General features: G+C 34.6%; 1 protein-coding gene and 1 long non-coding RNA gene across 2 annotated transcripts; one reads left to right on the top strand and one right to left on the bottom strand.

Moving 5' to 3' along the window:
* The first annotated feature begins 1,011 nt into the window (after positions 1-1,011).
* LOC134234727 (uncharacterized) lies at positions 1,012-13,632 on the top strand. Its single transcript, XR_009985248.1, has 8 exons — positions 1,012-1,156; positions 3,130-3,198; positions 3,434-3,574; positions 3,968-4,082; positions 8,137-8,382; positions 8,697-8,836; positions 9,950-10,145; positions 13,092-13,632. It is a non-coding gene; the product is annotated as an uncharacterized LOC134234727 (long non-coding RNA).
* Positions 13,532-17,414, bottom strand: LOC134234725 (uncharacterized). Its single transcript, XM_062716781.1, has 7 exons — positions 17,297-17,414; positions 16,736-16,879; positions 16,478-16,571; positions 16,194-16,361; positions 15,954-16,051; positions 15,231-15,377; positions 13,532-14,502 (listed from the first exon to the last, which is right to left on the bottom strand). The coding sequence occupies exons 1-7, from the start codon at positions 17,332-17,334 to the stop codon at positions 14,481-14,483; spliced, it is 711 nt and encodes a 236-aa protein (XP_062572765.1). The 5' UTR covers positions 17,335-17,414; the 3' UTR covers positions 13,532-14,480.
* Between the last annotated feature and the right edge of the window lie 1,144 nt (positions 17,415-18,558).

Below are 18,558 nucleotides of genomic sequence, written 5' to 3' on the forward strand. Positions count from 1 at the left end.
ATCTTGTGATGTATATTCTATAATCTTGTGATGTATGTTCGAAATCTTGTGATGTATATTCGAAATCTTGTGATGTATATTCAATATCTTGTGATGTATGTTCAAAATCTTGTGATGTATATTCAATATCTTGTGATGTATATTCGAAATCTTGTGATGTATATTCTATAATCTTGTGATGTATGTTCGAAATCTTGTGATGTATATTCGAAATCTGGTGATGTATATTCAATATCTTGTGATGTATATTCTATAATCTTGTGATGTATGTTCGAAATCTTGTGATGTATATTCAATATCTTGTGATGTATATTCGAAATCTTGTGATGTATATTCTATAATCTTGTGATGTATGTTCGAAATCTTGTGATGTATATTCGAAATCTTGTGATGTATATTCAATATCTTGTGATGTATATTCTTAAACTTGTGATGTATATTCTATAATCTTGTGATGTATGTTCAAAATCTTGTGATGTATATTCAATATCTTGTGATGTATATTCGAAATCTTGTGATGTATATTCTATAATCTTGTGATGTATGTTCGAAATCTTGTGATGTATATTCGAAATCTTGTGATGTATATTCAATATCTTGTGATGTATATTCGAAATCTTGTGATGTATATTCTATAATCTTGTGATGTATGTTCGAAATCTTGTGATGTATATTCTATAATCTTGTGATGTATATTCAATATCTTGTGATGTATATTCGAAATCTTGTGATGTATATTCAATATCTTGTGATGTATATTCGAAATCTTGTGATGTATATTCTATAATCTTGTGATGTATGTTCGAAATTTTGTGATGTATATTCGAAATCTTGTGATGTATGTTCGATAATCTTGTGATGTATATTCGAAATCTTGTGATGTGTGTTCTACAATTCAGTGATGCGTGGCAGGACCGGGAATCGAACCCGGGACCCCTATATCACTAGTCAGATGCTCTACCTACTGAGCTATCCAGGCCGATATCCACGCCCCTAACCATTACACGTGCAATAAAATTGCATGACGCAACAGAAAAGTAAGGACAATTTTCATTGGTTAGAAATAACGAAAGTAGCCGGAGCGGTCGTAATGCACACATTGACACAACTTCGCAAGCATGAAATTGGCGAATTCAACCTAAAGTCAAAATTATAGGTAATAGAAAAATTGTTTTGGTATCAAGAAGCACTAAGTCAGTCATAACGTGAAAAGTGGGAATCAAGAACATTAATTTGATTTGTTTGAAGGTACATCAAAAACAATTTAGTGGCTTATTCAGTTATTGCTGGACTAAAGGATGTTTTATCCTATTTTTACGTCCTCATATTGTAGTGATGTTGATTAATCGGTATGATTTATTCTATATTGGTGCTAGTTAGAATAATCTAACTGTGTCTCGGGACAAACTCTCACCACGCAGGGTTCGAAATTGCATGGCCCTATGCAGCTGCATTGACCGATAAGCACTAGTCCAGGGACGACTTTGCAATAAATAAATAAATAACACGACAAATTTTTAGGAGAAGGTGAATGTCAGGAAAAGATTAATTGCTATGCATCATTGAATATTGTCATTCACAAATTAGTCCAATTATTTTCATAGTAAATGTATTGAGCCGGGCTCATTTACAGGATAATGAACAAGGACTGTGGTGACAGTTTAAAATCACGTTCAGACATTTAGAGAATATGTAATACACACAAAAATATCTCAATGGCATGTATAATATTAAATAGTTTTAAAAATAAAATAAAATATAGCTAGAAATTAACAGCGAAAAATATTTATCACGTATCGTTTTGGGGTAATCCGGTTTTATATACAAACAGAAGTAAATAAACACCGATGCAGCAAGATTAAGGTCAAACGTCTCTGCACTGATGTGTCCTCAGCGGTGAGATTTGCATCAAGTCATTAATGATGTTCCCTGCATTTGTGTTAGCCTGATAGTACAACCTTTATTTATAGAATCAATCTAATTCAAATTAGATGTTAGATCCGCTTGCATACTCGCTACACTAACATCTAACAACATCCCGTTGAGGGTCACGTCAGAGGTCAAATTCTATCAATTAATCAAATCGCAGCTGGCAAAATCATCATATATTGTTGAAGCAAATAAATCTTGAGGCGTTCCGAATTTAACCTCTTACGTGACCCTCAATGGGATGACTTGTTAGATGTTAGTGTGTTGAGTATGCGAGCTGATCTAACATCTAATTTTAATTATATTGTTTATAGAATATGATGCAGACAGGGATACCTGGTGAAAACCTTTCGCACCCGTTGAATTACTTTGTAAAATATTAGTCAAAGGAGCCAGGAAAAAATATTAAACAATTTAATATTATGATAAAAATATTCAATTTACTATTTCTTAAGGTGATTTTGTTTTCTCAACAGCGGCTGGTCACGTACCATACTTTTACTCGTAAACTCAATTTGGCTGTGAAGAAGCAGCATTTTCTGTTGCTCACCGTCGCTATAGCTGAGCATTGCTCTACGAGCAATGTGCCCGGCTAAAAATCATAATATTTGTAATGATATATCTTATTCTAGACTTGACATACAATAAACAATGATAAGAATTATTGTCGCATATCTGCAGTGATTTTCTTTGATCTTTCTGTGGTGATAATTTATCCCATATCACATGTGTGATAATACTTTCCAAACATGTTTCAAAGTTTTTACACTCTTTATCATACAGTTTTAAAGGACAGTTTTATGAGCTCATAAGTATATTAAATGGTTAATTTATCAAAACCTGCATTTAAAAATTCAGAAGTCTTAAGTTAAACCAAATTGTCCAGGCTATTCTTAGTAAGGTATGTCAAAGGTCATGGTTAAGTGACTTTGTAAGGCTGGTATTTTTTCTTTAGTTTTATGGCAATCAGTGCACATGGTAAATATCATAAAATTACCCCTTAAAGGTCTTATGCAAGGAGATAGCCAATCAAAATGAACAAATGTAGTTCTATGTATGATGTATGTAGAGACAATAATATTTCTTTTCTTTTTTCATGAACTTTACGTAGGTCTACAGTTTTAATGTTGGACTCATGCACTAGGAATATCATATCAGCAGAATTGTGCCACTGAATCAAAGGGAACTCTTTTTTTTTAGGTACGCATGATCGATGTAACTTCCTTGATGGTGTGTTGGCTGTTTGCCCATGTGTATTTCGGGGTATAGGTATGTTTAGTCTCAATTTTCTTTCTTAAAAGCTGCATAAGGGGTATATTTTTTCTGATCTCAAATTTTGTCTAAGCATTAATCTTTTTTCTCATTCATGAATTATCTGCTGAGAGTCTAGTTAATTAATTTATTTAATTAAAGCTATATAGTAACATGTAGTGAAATTATTTCCTTGTGTGAGACCTAAAGAAAATCAGGTTACTCATTTTTATGACAATTTCTTTGATTTCAGGAGTAGCCTCCCCTTTTAAAGATCCAAAATGGTGATTTTACAGTGCGGCATGCAGTCTGTCATCAACGAAGAGTTTTGACACCTGTAATACCCATATTTCTACCATTCACCTCTGTAACCTTTGTTGAGTTCATCAGACTGGTAAGAAAAACAATATTGTTAATTGAAATAATTTTATCAAGATAAATAAAATAATTAATGAAAAAAAAATTACATGAACAGACTCCCTCATATAAGAAAATGTCACATTTTACACATTGCAATTATACATCATTTACATTATCCACATTTTCCCCATTTACACATGCAGTTGAATAGATTTAGTGCTTAATAATACATAGCAACAATTATTTCATGAATCCTAAGACAATTCACAAAATACATGAATGCATTAAACTGTGAAATACAGATTTCGTACATTTCATTAAAATGCACAGCATCAGTACCCCCCCCCCCCCCTTCACAATCTAAAAACTTTCTTTTTAATTCAAAGTCACTAGGCAACACTAAAGATTTCCACTTATTGCTTTTCAGTCCAAGACAGGAAGTTGAGGAATAAAGTTGACAGGACATCCTGAACTGTCCTCGCTACCAGCTTATGAGGGAACCAGCTGCAGTGGACAAAGTACGTTACATCATAGAATAATAGGTAAGTCTCCGGAGTAGTGTTTGTAGCAATTCTCATACTTGGTCCTGCATCGAAGATTCAGGACTATTGATATTTATCTCTGCATGGTTTGGTTCTTCCCGGAAACATGTTACTGGTGGTGGTCCCTATATTCTTCTGGCTTTTGTGGTGAGGAATGTTTCATTTCTAGCTCTTTTCTGATCACATTTTGTCTATCTAGCTGTTTGTCTGTCTGTCTGTCTGTCTGTCCATCTGTCTGTCTGTAAACTTTTCATATTTTCGACTTCTTCTCTAGAACCCATGGACCAATTTCAACCAAACTTGCCACAAAGCATCCTTGGGTGAAGGGGATTCAAGTTTGTTCAAATAAAGGGCCACACCCTCATTCAAGGGGAGATAATTGGGAATTAATGAAAATTTGATGGTATGTTTTAAAAATCTTGTTTTCAAGAACCACTGTGCCAGGAAAAATGAAACTTATGGAGAAACATTCTCAGGTAGTGTAGATTTAAATCTGTTCAAATCATGACCCCCGGGGGTAGGGCGGAGCCACAATGGCTGACCAAAGTTTAACGTAAAAATATATAGAAAAATTCTTTAAAAATCTTCTTCTCAAGAATGACAAAGCCATAATATATCCTATTTATATGGAAGCATCCTCAGGTAGTGTCAATTCAAGTTTGTTCAAATCATAACCCCGGGGTAGGGCGGGGCCACAATGGAAGATCAAAGTTTTACATAGAAATATAAAGGAAAAATCTTTAAAAATCTTCTTCTCAAGAACAGCAAAACCCTGATTGATCATATTTATATGGAAGCATCCTTAGGTAGTGTAGATTCAAGTTTGTTCAAATCATGTTCCCCGGGGGTAGGACGGGGCCACAAAGGATGATCAAATTTTATATAGAAATATATAGGAAAATTCTTTAAAAATAACCTTCTCAAGAAAAGCAAAGCCATGATTGGTCAAGGGACTACTTTTGGATTTAAACTTTTCAATAAAAAACCAATTTTTTAGGTCACCTGAGTAACTCAGGTGACCTATTGCTATCCGTTTTCGTCCGTCGTCGTGTGTCGTGTGTCGTGCGTCGTGCGTCGTGTGTTAACATTTGAACATTTTCAGCTTCTTCTCTGAAACCACTTAACCAATTTCAACCAAATTTATTATACACCATCTATGGGTGAAGGGGAACAAAAATTGTGAATTTCATGGTCCCTGCCCCCCTGGGGCCTGGGGGGTGGGGCAAAAACCACTAAAATTATTGCAATCTTTAAAAATCTTCTTCTTTACTCCTGGACATCAAGCAGGCAAACTGTTGTTATGAATGTAATGAGCATTGAGTCCTCTACTTAAATTGTGAAATTCATGGCCCCAGGGTCAGGGGTTCTAGTGCTAGGGCGGGGCTACATAGATTATATAGTGAAAATGCATGATTTCTTTGAAAATCTTCTTCTCTGCTCCTAGGTATTAAATAAACTAACCAAGCACATAGTGATGATGAGCAAGAGTGCCTCTTCTTAAATTGTGAATTTTATGACCCCAGGGTCAGGGGTTCTGGTGTTAGGGCGGGGCTCTATTGGTTATATAGTGAAAATGCATTAATTCTTTGAAAATCTTCTTCTCTACTTCTGGGTATTAAATAAACTAACTAAGCACATAGTGATGATGAGCAAGAGTGCTTCTTCTTAAATTGTGAATTTTATGACCCCAGGGTCAGGGGTTCTGGTGTTAGGACGGGGCTCTATTGGTTATTTAGTGAAAATGCATTAATTCTTTGAAAATCTTCTTCTCTACTTCTGGGTATTAAATAAACTAACTAAGTACTTAGTTATGATGAGCAAGAGTGCCTCTTTCAAAATTGTGAATTTTATGACCCCAGGGTCAGGAGTTCTGGTGTTAGGGCGGGGCTCCATTGGTTATAAAGTGAAAATGCATTTATTCTTTGAAAATCTTCTTCTCTGCTCCTGGGTATCAAATAAACTAACCAAGCACATAGTTATGATGAGCAAGAGTACCTCTTTCAAAATTGTGAATTTTGTGACCCCAGGGTCTGGGGTTCTGGTGTTAGGGCGGGTCTCTATTGGTTATTTAGTGAAAATGCATTAATTCTTTGAAAATCTTCTTCTCTACTTTTGGGTATTAAATAAAGTAACTAAGCACATAGTTATGATGAGCAAGAGTACCTCTTTCAAAATTGTGAATTTTATGACCCACGTTCCGGGGTTCTGGTGTTAGGGCAGGGCTCTATTGGTTATATAGTGAAAATGCATTTATTCTTTTAAATTCTTTCATTTGCTCCTGTGTTTAATGCCAATGATCCAAATATATATATATTCATGATGAAGAAAGGTGCACCTAGCAAAATGGTTATTTTTTGTGCCCCTGCTCCTTCCCTGGGTAGGGGTGAAGGGGGGGGGGGTGTACAAAGTCTGAAAATAAATTAATGCTTTGAAATTTGCTTTTTGGTGTGTTAATCAGCCATTTTATGATAAAATTTGAAAAATTTTGAAATATGTGGCCCCAGGATCAGTTGTTCCTTTGGGATGAGGTGTACAACTGGTTATAAAGTGGAAGTGCATTTTCTCTTAATGTTACTCTGATCTACCTCTGGGTATTAAGTAAATAGAGTTAGCATGCTAAGTCAAATTTATTATAAGCAATGGTACCTCTTTCAAAATTGTGAATTGCGAATTCTGGTTTAAAACATGAACCAAATTTAATTGTTTGAAAGTTGTTGCACAATACTCAGGTGACCTATAAGGCCCGTGGGCCTCTTGTACTTTTTCCTAGCCACAGTGCTCAGGTGAGCGATGTGGCCCATGGGCCTCTTGGGTTTTTTTTTTTTTTTAAAAATGATCAATCATTAAATATAAATAAATCAGTTGTTAAAAAATTTGCTCCATATTTGAAGTGCTTTAAACCGACCCTTTGATGAAAGTGACCAGTGTTTTTTGCACCTTGGAAGGTTTATTGGTAAAATATAAGAAGGAAGTTATGATTTTGGTGTCACTATTGTTGTTATTTAAGTTTGATTTGATTTTTATATTACGAGTATTATGAAACTGTTATTTTGTTACTGAACGATGGTTAATTTTAATTGTGAACAAATGTACAAAGATGAGGAGTATAATATACACTAGACAAAATTGCTAACGCACCACTTAAAATTCTTCTCTGTGAATTGAACATTTGCCTAATCGGTTTGAGAATATATAAAACGCCATATTTTCTAATACAATGGGATTGGCAAATGTTGTTTCACGCTCTTCAGGGATCAAATGCCGCATACGGTATAATTTTTTTTCCGATTTTCTAATTATTACGAGCATAAAGAACAAAAATGCAAAGAAAAAATTAGAAATTTATCCCTCCAAATTAGTATGAATAACATTTTCACGTTTTCTATGAAATGGTCACGCTTCAGTAAACATTGTAGTTTTTTATCAATTAAGACATTTAAATGCTTATTTTTTTTATTATGTATCATAATAATATATCAAATCCATCATAAACAAGTTTTGAAAAGTAAAATATTACTTTTATTGGGTGGTGCGTTAGCAATTTTGTCCAGTGTAGTTGGCTATGTATATTGCCCAATTTTTGAACATATTATGTAATAAATATTAATAACAACCTTTGAATAATTGGAAAGACAATATTATAAATATGATAGCATTTTTGTACATGAGCATACATTTTTGAAAGGAAAAATAAATTATTCAATTGCATTAAAAAAAATATTTTGTTTCATATTCATATTCTTGCGAATTATCAGATCATTCTTCTATTATTTAAATACTCTGTCATTATGAAACCTTGTTAATAATTAAGTAAATATTAATTGTACATTTGCACCAATTTTTACATGTTTGTGCAAAATTATATACAGGAACAATTCTGAACAAATATATGCAAGTGAGTTGTAAATTTGATATGTAATGCATACATTACAAAAACCCATGACAGTGTTCACTAAAATGAAATGTATGGACTCTTATATAAATACTTGGTATATGTGATATGGATATTATGGATGATATTTTTGAGAATGACACAAGTAATGAAATTTTTCAGCATTGAATTGGATTCTTGAACCAGAGCCATGTGAACCTGGTCCACCTGTACCTCTCATTGAAGACCTGTTAACATCACCAGAGTATGTTCATTCTGATACCCCTATGGTATGGTTACAGCATGCATTATCCCTGAATCCATTAAAAGAGCTGCATTGGCAACGAAACAACCCAATGTGGTCGATTGTAAGGAAATATAGCATATCAGCTTCCAACTTTGGTCAGTTCTCAGTTCTAAGCAAAGGCGGTAAGACGTGTGATTAAATTTTTGCGAAAAAGACTTTTAAAATTACAGTCAAACTTTGTTATCTCAAACCCATTATCTCATATTTCATGGATATGTCACAGTAATTTTGAAGTCCAAACCATTTACCAAAGACTGGGACATTTTATTCTTGATAACTATTTATGTGTTATTCTTGAATCCATGGATATTTCCAACATTTTTCTTGGTCTCATTGAGTTTGAGATAATGAGGTTCGACTGTAATGACTAGATATTTGTACATAAAGATGCAGGAAATATAAGATTAATAACCAAAAATCATATTTTTTTCTCCAGATTGACATTGTCACTGAAGAAACAGCTGATGTCGGCTTACAATCTGGAGTCCATCAAGGCTGTTGCATGGGGTATCACTCATGAAGATGATGCTTTGAGAAAGTATGAAAAGGACTTAGATGCAGCTGTAGAGCAGTCAGGTATACAGCACAAAATAATATTCCTTCAATCTCTGACATGTTAACATTCATTGTGTCAAAACAAATAACAGGACTTATCCTGGTGACAAACAGAAATCAATTACTGAAGTCTAATTGTAAAAAAAAAACTAGAAATATGTCCATAGGACATGAATGCCCCACCGAGGATATATTAGTAAAGCAACATGAAATTTGTACATGTATAAAATTTGATCAGTTTGGTTCAGGCAGGGCTTATAGTTAGTTGGGAATAAAAATGTAGGTCCAGCATCCAAAGCAAGTCTGGTAGTGTCCATCCCTAGATGCATCATCCACGCAAGTTTGGTTCAGGTAGGGTTTATAGTTACTTGGGAATGAAAATATAGGTCAGATCCAGCATCCGAAGCAAGTCTGGTAGTGTCCATCCCTAGATGCATCATCCATGCAAGTTTGGTTTAGGTAGGGCTTATAGTTACTTGGGAATGAAAATGTAAGTCAGATCCAGCATCGAAGCAAGTCCGGTAGTGTCCATCCTTAGATGCATCATCCAAGCAAGTTTGGTCTAAGTAGGGCTTATAGTTCCTTAAGAATGGACCTGCTCCAAAAACTTTAATTTGGTCACTCATCTGGAAAATGTAGGTCAGATCCAGCATCCGAAGCATGTCCAGTAGTGTTCATCTCTAGATGCATCATCTATGCAAGTTTGTATCAACATGTAAAGTTTGATAACACCATCTTGAATGGTATGTTTAAAACTGAGCTAAACATTATTTAAGAAAAGTCAGGTCAAGGTCTAAAAATGTTAATGCAGTTGCATAGCTCTCATCAATATCTATCAGCATATGAAGTTTGATGAAAATATCTTGGATAGTTTCTTTGAAACTTAGCTTTGAACAGAGCTAAACACAAAGTGGGACGGAAGGACAGAAGGATGGAAGATGGACATGACAAACACTATATGCCCCGGCCATATTCATGGCGGGGCATAAATATTCAGTTACCAACATATTCCAGAAAATTTGCTTTTTGAAGTGGAAGGATTATAAAAGCTCTACTTAGACTTTGTTTGCATTACAAAATCAATTGTATTATGGTTTGATTGCATTCAGTAGTATTATAATTTTTTCTGAAAAGGATATGGTTGCATGAATCCGGAGTGTTGGGAGCTTCACCTGATGGCTTAGTTGTTCGACCACCAACATGCAGTGTATTTTATCAAACTCCAGAAGCCAAAGACGCCATTCCTAATATTGTAGAGGTGAAGTGTCCATATACAGCATCGTCTTCAACAGTAGCAGATGGGGCACAAAATTTGAAGGATTTTTCATAGGTAAATAACATTAAAAATCTGTATTGTCCAGTACTTTGAAATTAACAAGAGGCCCATGGGCCACATCGCTCACCTGAGAAGCTTTGACCATTCTGTTCTTTACTAGATTTCCCCCTTGTAATACATATTGTGACCCCACCCTACCCCACTGATCATTATTTAAACAATTTGAAATCACACTACCCCAGGATGCTTCCACATAAGTTTCAGCTTTTCTGGCCCAGTGGTTCTTTAAAGATTTTTCCTATATATTTATATGGAAAACTTTGATTCCCCATTGTGGCCCCGCCCAATCCCCGGGGGTCATGATTTGAACAATTTAGAATCTACACTACCCAAGAATGCTTTCACATAAGTTTCAGTTTTTCTGGCCCAGTGGTTCTTGAGAAGAAGATTTTTAACGATTTTTCCTATATATTTCTATGTAAGACTTTGATTCGCCATTGTGGCCCCGCCCAATCCCCTGGGGTCATGATTTGAACAATTTAGAATCTACACTACCCAAGGATGCTTTCACATAAGTTTCAGCTTTTCTGGCCCAGTGGTTATTAAGAAGAAGATTTTCAAAGATTTTTCCTATATATTTCTATGTAAAACTTTGATTTCCCATTGTGGCCCTGCCAAATCCCCGGGGGTCATGATTTGTATAATTTAGAATCTACACTACCCAAGGATGCTTTCAAATAAGTTTCAGCTTTTCTGGCCCAGTGGTTATTTAGAAGAAGATTTTCAAAGATTTTTCCTATATATTTCTATGTAAAACTTTGATTCGCCATTGTGGCCCCGCCCAATCCCCGGGGGTCATGATTTGAACAATTTAGAATCTACACTACCCCAGGATGCTTCCATATAAGTTTCAGCTTTTCTGGCCCAGTGGTTCTTGAGAAGAAGATTTTTAAAGATTTTTCCTATATATTTCTATGTAAAACTTTGATTCCCCATTGTGGCCTCACCCAATCCCCGGGGGTCATGATTTGAACAATATAAAATCTACACTACCCCAGGATGCTTCCACATAAGTTTCAGCTTTTCTGGCCCAGTAGTTCTTGAGGAGAAGATTTTTAAAGATTTTTCCTATATATTTCTATGTAAAACTTTGATTCCCCATTGTGGCCCCGCCCAATCCCCGGGGGTCATGATTTGAACAATTTAGAATCTACACTACCCCAGGATGCTTCCACATAAGTTTCAGCTTTTCTGGCCCAGTGGTTCTTGAGAAGAAGATTTTTAAAGATTTTTCCTATATATTTCTATGTAAAACTTTGATTCCCCATTGTGGCCCCGCCCAATCTCCGGGGGTCATGATTTGAACAATTTAGAATCTACACTACCCAAGAATGCTTTCACATAAGTTTCAGTTTTTCTGGCCCAGTGGTTCTTGAGAAGAAGATTTTTAACGATTTTTCCTATATATTTCTATGTAAGACTTTGATTCGCCATTGTGGCCCCGCCCAATCCCCGGGGGTCATGATTTGAACAATTTAGAATCTACACTACCCAAGGATGCTTTCACATAAGTTTCAGCTTTTCTGGCCCAGTGGTTATTAAGAAGAAGATTTTCAAAGATTTTTCCTATATATTTCTATGTAAAACTTTGATTTCCCATTGTGGCCCTGCCAAATCCCCGGGGGTCATGATTTGTATAATTTAGAATCTACACTACCCAAGGATGCTTTCAAATAAGTTTCAGCTTTTCTGGCCCAGTGGTTATTTAGAAGAAGATTTTCAAAGATTTTTCCTATATATTTCTATGTAAAACTTTGATTCGCCATTGTGGCCCCGCCCAATCCCCGGGGGTCATGATTTGAACAATTTAGAATCTACACTACCCCAGGATGCTTCCATATAAGTTTCAGCTTTTCTGGCCCAGTGGTTCTTGAGAAGAAGATTTTTAAAGATTTTTCCTATATATTTCTATGTAAAACTTTGATTCCCCATTGTGGCCTCACCCAATCCCCGGGGGTCATGATTTGAACAATATAAAATCTACACTACCCCAGGATGCTTCCACATAAGTTTCAGCTTTTCTGGCCCAGTAGTTCTTGAGGAGAAGATTTTTAAAGATTTTTCCTATATATTTCTATGTAAAACTTTGATTCCCCATTGTGGCCCCGCCCAATCCCCGGGGGTCATGATTTGAACAATTTAGAATCTACACTACCCCAGGATGCTTCCACATAAGTTTCAGCTTTTCTGGCCCAGTGGTTCTTGAGAAGAAGATTTTTAAAGATTTTTCCTATATATTTCTATGTAAAACTTTGATTCCCCATTGTGGCCTCACCCAATCCCCGGGGGTCATGATTTGAACAATTTAGAATCTACACTACCCCAGGATGCTTCCACATAAGTTTCAGCTTTTCTGGCCCAGTGGTTCTTGAGAAGAAGATTTTTAAAGATTTTTCCTATATATTTCTATGTAAAACTTTGATTCGCCATTGTGGCCCCGCCCAATCCCCGGGGGTCATGATTTGAACAATTTAGAATCTACACTACCCCAGAATGCTTCCACATAAGTTTCAGCTTTTCTGGCCCAGTGGTTCTTGAGAAGAAGATTTTTTAATGACTCCACCCTATTTTTGTCTTTTCTTGATTATCTCCCCTTGTGAAGGGATTTGGCCCTTCATTTTAACAATTTACATTCCCCTTTACCCAAGCATGCTTTGTACCAAGTTTGGTCAAAATTGGCCCAGTGGTTCTTGAGAAGAAGTCGAAAATGTGAAAAGTTTACGGACGGACAGACGGACGGACGGACGACGGACACAATGTGATCAGAAAAGCTCACTTGAGCCTTCGGCTCAGGTGAGCTAAAAATCTTGGTGAGTAAATGATTTCAAAACATGTATTAATTTACAAGTGCAGCTGTTCAATATGGTATGAAGATATTGAAAAAGGAGGGGATATGTACTGGTATAACACAACTTAAGTGTTTTTTGATTTTTTTTTTAGATCTTAAACAAGATACCCTGTGCCTGAAAACCAGTCACCCATACTATCATCAAATTCAAGGCCAGCTACACATATGCAACAAAACATTCTGCGACTTAATTGTGTGGACAAGAGTAGACTGCATTGTGATTAGAATAGTAAAAGACATTAAATGGACAGCAAATGTTCCAAAGCTGATAGATTTCTACATTAACATTTTCATTCCAGCACTGATGGAAAACTGAGTTCTGGTTTGAACTTCTTGACACTTAGTTTTGTACCTCTAGAATTTTCTAACAATGGAAAATGGGTAATCATGTTAAATGTGTTGAATGTTCGCAAGTCTCATAAATGTATGATATGATATGTCACAATCCATCATAAAACTTCTGGCTTATAAGACTATTTTAAATAGCAATGATGATTAATAAAATCTATGTACTACATAAAAAAAGAATATCAAAATTTAGAATCATTTTATTAATGAATTGAAGATGTTATTCTCAAAGTGAAAATGTAACATTTTGGTCTTTCTTAATAGATAAATTGTTGAAAACATGAATTTGTTGAGTTGTGCTTTAAAGGTAAATATACTTTAAACTAGAGATTTAAAATTATAAGTAAACCCTCTTCCAAATTATATTGTCAAATGAAGAATGGAATTGCCAAACATTCTTGTAATAAATCCATGCTAACAAAAGGGATTTTCATTTTCTGAAGTATATGTATTACAACATACTACAAAGTTAACAAATATAACCATTGACATTGATAACAAATCAAAATTTGCTTATCCCTTGCACTTTGGTATGAATATCTTCACTGTTTAGTGTATACTGTCACACGCCAATGCAAATTTATAATAAGTACATGTATCTTTAAGTAATTTCTTTCAAAAGTGGAGCTTGCAAGTTTACAAGACAAGAACAGAGTTGAAATATTTTTGTTGAGATTGGTCTGTAAGTAGATGGTATGTGACGGAGAATCTCGTAATTCTTTATCCTCTCGTTGGCTCTTTCCACATGAATAAGTGCTTTAGCAATCTTGTAACACAGTGCTGCTTCTTGTATGGTAAACTGGCCTCGTGTCGATAAAAGAGCTTTTATAATTAAGCAGACACCCTGGGGCAACTGGTCATGAATGGTGAAACCTTTGACCACCAAAATAAGGTCTCCAGCTTTGAACTTTCGTAAAACTTGGCTGTGACGTACAATAGCTACATCAGAAGTAGAACCTGGGTACAGCATGGAGCAAAATGTAAGTGCACCATTTGGAGGCACGCAAGTTACTGCTTTAAAAGTATGGCAACTTTTGTACATACTGTAGGCCATGGCCTGATTATCCATATGTGTTGGGATGTCCTGGATTGTTTCAATTGCATCCATGGATGCTCTAGCAGAGGAAAAATCCTCAAAAGATTTTGGCAGAGACCCTGAAAAAAAGTTGGAAACAAATTAATTTGATTATTTGTAATTGTGTAAAAAAATTGTGTTACAGTCAATCTTTCAAGAATACAATAAATTTAACTGCATTAATTTTTGCCAGTCATTATGATAAATTTTAAAACAAACCTTTGCATTTAAGCTGACTTGGAAAACATTCTACGCTACATTCTACACTACGCCATCAGACAGCATCTTGTATAGGGAAAAGTCCACTAATTATTTTCCCATAGAACTCCATACAAACCTTAGGCCTTCTCAGTACTTTACTATGACAATTTCAGAAAAATCTTTAGCATCATTTCAAACTTTGTTCTAAGCCCTAACAAAAATACTGAAAAAAATACATGGTCCCATGGTGTTTATAGGTCAAAATTGCAGTTATTTTCAACTTTTAGAGATTCGCAGTAAAGAACACGTGGCATAAAAAATTAACCCCCACTCCTAAAATCTTCCCTGGCATTTCTATAGTTTCTGTAATATTCCCTCATCCCATCATTTATTTCAAAGGTCATTAATTTTACTTTAAAATGAAAACAATTAAATACCTGATTTCAGCCAATGGCGTAACGCCTACCCATTCAGTATTCGGTTTAATGTTCCATAACAAACAAGGCCATGTGTGCATCCGGGGATTTGGTGCTCTCATTCCTATACTTACATACTTATCTGTCCCAGAATTAGTCAATTGTGGTAATTTCAAAGACTATACACCTACCTGTGAACATGTATGAAATTTGAGTCCTGTGACTTCAGTGTATTGGATACTGTGACCATCTCAAATGATGACACCTTACTGCTACCAGCACAATTCAAAGGAGTGAATGACGTCTGGGCCGGTGATGATATTTGGATATATTGGTGACTGTAAGAAATAAAATATTTGTACAATGAATTGTTTTTGTGCTTTAATGTAAATAAAGTGATATTAAGTCAAAATTGAGTCAATAATTTCATAAGGGTGGATTCTACCCAGAATTAGGTAAAAAGCTCCAAAATTGGATAAATCGTAGTTAATTAAGCAAAATTCAAAGGTTTTAAAAAGACTGATATAGAATTTTTTTATGCTTATGCAAAGGATATTATTTAAGACTCTGATATACTAATTGATTCTTATCTAATCCCTCCTATTGCTCAAGTATGTACAAAAAAGTTTCCCCACCCCCCAGTGAAAAACGCTTAAAGAAATAGCAGGTGCCCCCTTTTATTTTTGTTTACAATTAATTTAGACAAGTTTAAATCAATCCTTTTGATAACAAATCAAAGTTCAATGTCTGTAGTCTTATACTTTACAATCAGAAGCTACTTTTTGAATTTTATTCTAAGAAAAGGAGAATTTAAATAATTTTTTTTAAAAATTAAAGAAAAGCAAAAACTGACTTCAAACCCCAAAATGTACTATACAATAAGAGGCTGGAAAGTTAATAAATAAAAAATTTACCTGCAATGTACAGAAAACTGTCCGACAAAATACATCGGGTGGGTAGGGAGTCTCCATTTTCTTCTTATATAGAGAAAATGCCCCTGCTGATCAGAGACCTAACACTCCCAAATAATAACAAAATATGTTAACATAACAGTCAATCTAAGATGTTCATCCCTCAATGGCAACAAGTTTTTATTACAGTAACTGAAATTGTTAGGAAATAGGAAATCACAATTGGAATTCCTTTAAATGTACCTTCTCTTTGTTGTATTTAATATCGTGGATTGATATTGGCTTCCTTTTACTAGACTCTATTTTTAGGGCAAGCAATTCCTTTTCCAGTTGTATTTCTGTTGAGAGGCGCTGCATTTCTTGAGTACAGTTAAATGTGCAGGATACTGAGTAGTTATGCTCTGATATCAACTGAAAATATATTGTAAATCAAGTACAGTTAAAAGAACTGTATATATTATTAAAAATTATTGAAAATGTTTCAGTGTTGGTCATTTGTCATCATTGGTGTTTTAAATGAGCTTTACTTTTTCTTGATCTTGACATTTTGGTGCTTGTGGAATCTGCAACTGGTCCATCTGTGAAGATGACAGGGACTCCTCACTTTTGAGTTTTTTCCTCCTTTGTAAAATAATTAAACTTGAATTATTTTTTTATTCAGTTGTAAGCTACTCTGTTTATACATGTACCCTTTTAAAGTTTTTTAGTAAAATATTCTCAATTAAACTCCACCCACCCACCATCCAAAAACAAGATGTCGGTCACATTTTGAAAAATAATTTCACCTTTTTGTACATTCAGGATCAGAGAAATCCATGGCCTTTCCTTCATTCCATGCAAAATATGCAGGGTCCCCCTCCTTCTTACCATCCTTAAAGTGGCAGGAGCAGATGCGATCATTCTGATCTCCTGGTTGGCGATCAGCTCGTCTAAAAATATACATTATACAAAGACTGAGTGAAGGAGAATTAAAAAGCAAAACCTGTTCATTTAGCATATGTTATTATCAAATAGCCTAAAAGACTTATTTTTTCATTATTTTTTTTTAAATGTTTCATTTACTTGCAAGTACAAGATAACCATGTGCATAACATTAACAAACGGTAGCAGTATTTGGTAGTAATAATACGAAATAAAATGTAATAAAAACAGCTGTTAAACAAAAATTAATCTTGCTACAAATTGCACAGTTTTTGTGGTATGTACTCTTCATTATTCTTCTGCTATATTGATTATTACGAGATTTAACTTTTTAGCATGCATGTATAAATACTGTATCTGACAATGCAGCATCGTGACATATCGTTACAAGTACCTACAAATTTAGTCAATATATCTACGTTTACTGAGTTTTTTCCCTAGCAGGCCGAAATATCTCCATCATGTCACCAGGAACAACACTCGTGCAGCTCGTAATAAGTGCTGCAATAAACAAACTGATGATTGTGTTTTTTCTCACCTGGTTTTCCCGACGCTTCAGCTACTTTCGTTATTTCTAACCAATGAAAATTGTCCTTACTTTTCTGTTGCGTCATGCAATTTTATTGCACGCATCACTGAATTGTAGAACACACATCACAAGATTTCGAATATACATCACAAGATTATCGAACATACATCACGAGATTTCGAATATACATCACAAGATTTCGAACGTACATCACAAGATTATAGAATATACATCACAAAATTTCGAATATACATCACAAGATTATAGAATATACATCACAAGATTATCGAACATACATCACAAGATTTCGAATATACATCACAAGATTTCGAACATACATCACAAGATTATAGAATATACATCACAAGATTTCGAATATACATCACAAGATATTGAATATACATCACAAGATTTTGAACATACATCACAAGATATTGAATATACATCACAAGATTTCGAATATACATCACAAGATTTCGAACATACATCACAAGATTATAGAATATACATCACAAGATTTCGAATATACATCACAAGATATTGAATATACATCACAAGATATTGAATATACATCACAAGATTTTGAACATACATCACAAGATATTGAATATACATCACAAGATTATAGAATATACATCACAAGATTTCGAACATACATCACAAGATTATAGAATATACATCACAAGTTTTAGAATATACATCACAAGATATTGAATATACATCACAAGATTTTGAACATACATCACAAGATTTTGAATATACATCACAAGATTTCGAACATACATCACAAGATTTTGAATATACATCACAAGATTTTGAATATACATCACAAGATTTCGAACATACATCACAAGATTTTGAATATACATCACAAGATTATCAAATATTGCAACGTTTGACATGCCATACGAAACTGTATTCTGAGAAAAAAGTCCGACAATGTCCTACACCTGTCGTATTATTTAAAAAATGAAATAAACAGATGAAATGAAAGCGAGGGGGGGGGGGGTGGTATTTTACCTTCATGTTTTTAACAAAATGTAGAGTAACCAAAGGGGATCCCAGCACTCACTGGTACCCCCACTCAACCCTCCTGTGAGTTTTTGTTTTCTTTTTCGCTTTCGTATATGATTTTTGCTAAACTTGTATACATACGCT

This window comes from Saccostrea cucullata, unplaced genomic scaffold (genome assembly GCF_032062105.1).
Source record: "Saccostrea cucullata isolate Sc308-1 unplaced genomic scaffold, CSIRO_AGI_Scuc_v1 ctg3727, whole genome shotgun sequence".
In the NCBI taxonomy this organism is placed as follows: domain Eukaryota; kingdom Metazoa; phylum Mollusca; class Bivalvia; order Ostreida; family Ostreidae; genus Saccostrea; species Saccostrea cuccullata.